The sequence below is a fragment of the Bombina bombina genome, chromosome 6 (genome assembly GCF_027579735.1).
Source record: "Bombina bombina isolate aBomBom1 chromosome 6, aBomBom1.pri, whole genome shotgun sequence".
Taxonomy (NCBI): Eukaryota; Metazoa; Chordata; class Amphibia; order Anura; family Bombinatoridae; genus Bombina; species Bombina bombina.
The window spans coordinates 854,253,614-854,258,012 of record NC_069504.1 but is presented as its reverse complement, the minus strand read 5'-3'; the positions used below and the strand labels follow the sequence as shown (position 1 = coordinate 854,258,012).

Below are 4,399 nucleotides of genomic sequence, written 5' to 3'. Positions count from 1 at the left end.
ACAAAAAACAAGTTGTTAAAAAACAATAATAAAATAGCTTAATATGATATCATATTTTATTATTGTTTTTTCCATCTATACTAACTACCATAACTGTTATTACTACTGGCTTGACAAATATGGTATACTGGATGTACCTGCATTTATAACAGACTATCCTACTAAAGCTACTAATTGAACAAGCAATACAGATTGGAGAAACTACTTGTTTATTGCCTAAACTTACTGGCTTGACAAGACTAACTCTAATTATATGTATGGGATATTGACTCTATATATTTCTGACTGGCCTGGGACACAACAACCTGTGAATCTAATAAGAGATCACCTTTAACCCTGTGTGCTGTAAACATAACTCATAACATTGAGGTCAGAAAATGTGAGTGTGATATATGTCTATTTTAAAGTTTTATTGAATAAAAACGGTATTACACTATCCCTGCTCTTTCTGTCTTTTTGGGTACACATACGGACAAGAAAGTTCATACCAAGACAACAAAGCACAGCTCCAAGAGGCAACAAGCACAGGAAGTTTCCAGGAGAGACCAGTACAGAAGGACCTACACTTCCTTCTACTCCAAGAGGCAGTTGCAGAACATAGATCATATCATCCAGGATTCATTCACCACCAGATACATCCTCCAATGCGGCAAACTTACCTCATACGATTGGGGTGATTTTTGGTAAGGGTATCTAATACATTCCTACTACACTTGGATTCACCACTTTGCTCTCTAAACCGAGGACTATATACATATATATATTGTTTATTTCTCTCTAGAGACTCATACTATATACAATATTTAGGAATATCTATAAGCGCTGTTAACCTTTTGTATGATATTTTCTAATACTTAACATAGACTTAGTCTACTGTTAAATATTTGTATCTAATAGCTGTCTTACTAGATCCTCATATCACTGACTAGCGCATTTATAGGAGCAACGCTTGTCTCCACTCAATCACTTTGAGCGGACACATTCTACTCACCCTTATATATATATATATATATATATATATATATATATATATATATATATATATATAATAGACAGAAAGAAAACTGTGCATTTACTAAATAAATATTAATTTTTTAAAGGTGTATACTATTTAAATAACATTTTAGTTTGCAAAAAAAAAAAGCTGTACCAAGAATATGTGAGAGAAACATTGTCTACATTGCTCAATGCTCTGGATAGTTATATTAGACTATGATTACGGTGACTGGGACACAGCTCTGGAGGCGGGCGGAGTGAAACTTTTCAGCCCGTGTGGAGCACGGAAGGGCCTTGCATAACTGCAAGCATCGTCGAAAAGCTCCTTTGATTCCGCTTTGGATAAGTACATTGCGGCTATACAGGTACCGAACTTTACTGTTTCTCTGGCAGCGTACAAGGATATGGGGTTTACAGTGGTACAATTAAGACCCGTTACAATATTGAGATATTAAGACATTTTCATTATTCAGGTTGCTAGCTTGCTTAAGAATATCACTACCCTTTTTCTTTTAGTTATATTGTGAACATACTGTGAACCATTTCCGGATCAATGTAATTATCAGTTTCTACCCAGATCATTTTCCTGCAATCAAAATTTTGGCTACTCATTGACCTGCGATATTTCATGTCTCTAGACCACAGTGTGTTAAATGCATTTTGATGAACACCAAAAGAAACATGTTCTGTCTTCTTTAAAGAAATAATTGTCATTTAACTCCTTAGTGACCATTTAATATAATATCTTTAAAACACAATCATAAAATGTCCAGATAAAAGAGATAGTTAAATCAAGCTAAGCCAAACAATTAGGATGTAAAAAATACATTATACACCCAATAAATAAGTCTGAGAGAAGGAAGTTCTAAATGAGTAATGTGAAATAAAAACAATACAGCCAATAAATGGTAGTACATGTAACTTGTATTAGTTAAAATATTCTTTTGTGTCTGTAAACTACTTTAGAAAAAAGACTCTTTTTCAGAATAAAAAACATTTATTTTGCATGAAGTGAAAACAATATTTCAGTTTAATAACAATATTTTGCCAAATGCACTTGTTAAAATAAAATCTAAATAAAAAGCCATTGATTAAGTGCAAATACAGAGAAACAACTTGTAATATTATTTATAATAAAAGTGCTTAAAATAATCCTGCTTGTTTTGCATGTAGTCTGTCAAGTCAAATAAATCAATTTTCTAAGTGAATACAAGTCCTTATTGAAATCCACACTGTATTACATTATTGTCTTTAAAACAAATGTGTGCTATTTAATTAATATGTTTATTATAATGTGTAGGCATTCTCTGAAAATAACTGCATATTGGAGGAACCACAGTGCTCCTTTCCCATGCCTAAGATGTGGTTATTTCCAAAGCTTAACTAGTCATATTCTAATTCAATGGATGTATATATGAGTGGCTTCGCTCTAAGAGGTCCGTGTGGATGTCTTGCCCTTCTGTTCTGGAACCAGACCTGTAAAATACATAATATCTGTAAGCATTAGCCATATATCCTATATTTATACAAAGGAGCAATTGAATTATACAACAAATGTAGATAAAAAGTGAGAGGTAAATGGAAAAATATATCTATCTATCATCTATCTATCTATCATATATCTATCTATCATGATTATGTATGTAGAAGGTGACATTCATTTCCTTTGAAATATATACTAACTTAGATGTTTCTGTATATATAAGGTAACACTGGTTCCATTTGAACTATAGCCTAATCTGAAACCAAAACTTCCTAATAAAGTATGCTAATATTTAGCTGGTCTTTGATATTTATTTGTTATTCCTATCTATCTATCTATCTATCTATCATGCAGTTAGTTAAAAAATATATGAATCTAAATTATAAATGTAAACTTTATAAATTGGAATATATTAAAGTAATATATATATATATATATATATATATATATATATATATATATATATCTCATGTACTCTGTATGGATAATGACAATAGCATCAGTCATATATCATCAGGCAATATAATTATAAAATTATATTCTCACCTGAATTCTAGATTCAGGAACGCTGGTTAATCTGGCAATACCACATCTCACGAAATCTGGATAAGGGTTGAGTTCAAACTGACTAATAAGGAAAAGGATCTGTTCCTTACTGAAATTTGTTCTCTTACTACCATTGTAGGTTGTGGGTGACTTCATAGTCTTATCAAGCTCAATCCTTGGTTTCTTACATATCACCTGCTCCTCTTCAGGAAACAATCCTATATATAACACAAACAAAATACTGTTAAAATTGCATGTCAATTTATGATGGAAACAAACAGAAAATGCCACTATAGGAAATTACATAAACATTGTGAATGCATAATTATTGCTTGTTCCTAAACATTATGTAGCAACAAAAATTATATCTAGAATAACAAACCTGTAATATCAAGAAGGATACATATTATTAAGTCTAAAACATAAATCTTAATAAGTCTAAAACATAAATATTTAGATGCAAATACAAAAAAGGACTTACTTTTTAAGCCCCTAGGGAGATGAGGCTCAGCTCTGATTGATGGTGCTTTTTTGAATTGTTCCTCTGAGTCAGACAATTCAACAGTCAAAAGGGTCTGAGTTCCTTGTGGGAACCCCAAGACTTGGTAAAGTTCCATCAGGGTCTGTTGTAGAATCTTGCTGTCATGGAGAGGAATCTGAATTTCTTTAGTTGGACAAGGATCAGGAAAAACTTGAAAACCTTTGTCTTGGTCCCTCAGGGGAGGGGACAATTCTGGATAATCATTTTCAAGGGACAGAGCAGTGGAAATAATTTGATCAAATTCAATGTCACATTGCATGTCTGGCTCTTCCAGTTGCAGATAGTAGAATAACTGAAAATTCCTGGCCCCATGGGTTTTATGTTTCCAGAAAAAGTGGGCGTGGCCAGGAGGTGTTTTGGGGAACAAAGAGAGACCACTTTGATGTCTCTGTATAAAGAATGTGACATAAGTTCCCTTTGAAGTATTAGCCAACCTGAAACCAATGTTTTGCAATAAAATCTGTTTTCCTTCAGATGTGTATATATCATATCACACATACACACACACATATATATATATATATATGTATGAAATAGTAAATTAAATATTATATTATGTCATATAAAGTTATAATTGTGTTAGTAATAAAGTACCATTTGTTAAAAAAAAGATTAAAAGTCCATAAAAAAAATTATTTTGTTATTTATTCTTTTTTAAATTTCTTAAAGCTTCCAATTCTTTTCTGTTGTTTTTTCTAATTGTTCATTTTCTCAAATCTTTTGATACCAGTGACCTATACAAATAAATATAATCAGTATACCTCTGAGTATGATTACAATTTGGTTTTAAACTAGTAGTAATCAAATCATTAAACAGGTGATCAGCTAGCATG

The 4,399-nt window shown here is 31.7% G+C and overlaps 1 protein-coding gene across 1 annotated transcript; it reads right to left on the bottom strand.

Annotated features, from left to right (window-relative positions):
* Window positions 1–2,379: 2,379 nt before the first annotated feature.
* LOC128664674 (homeobox protein siamois-like) lies at window positions 2,380–3,825 on the bottom strand. Its single transcript, XM_053719483.1, has 3 exons — window positions 3,507–3,825; window positions 3,026–3,243; window positions 2,380–2,472 (listed from the first exon to the last, which is right to left on the bottom strand). The coding sequence occupies exons 1-3, from the start codon at window positions 3,823–3,825 to the stop codon at window positions 2,380–2,382; spliced, it is 630 nt and encodes a 209-aa protein (XP_053575458.1).
* Window positions 3,826–4,399: the final 574 nt, after the last annotated feature.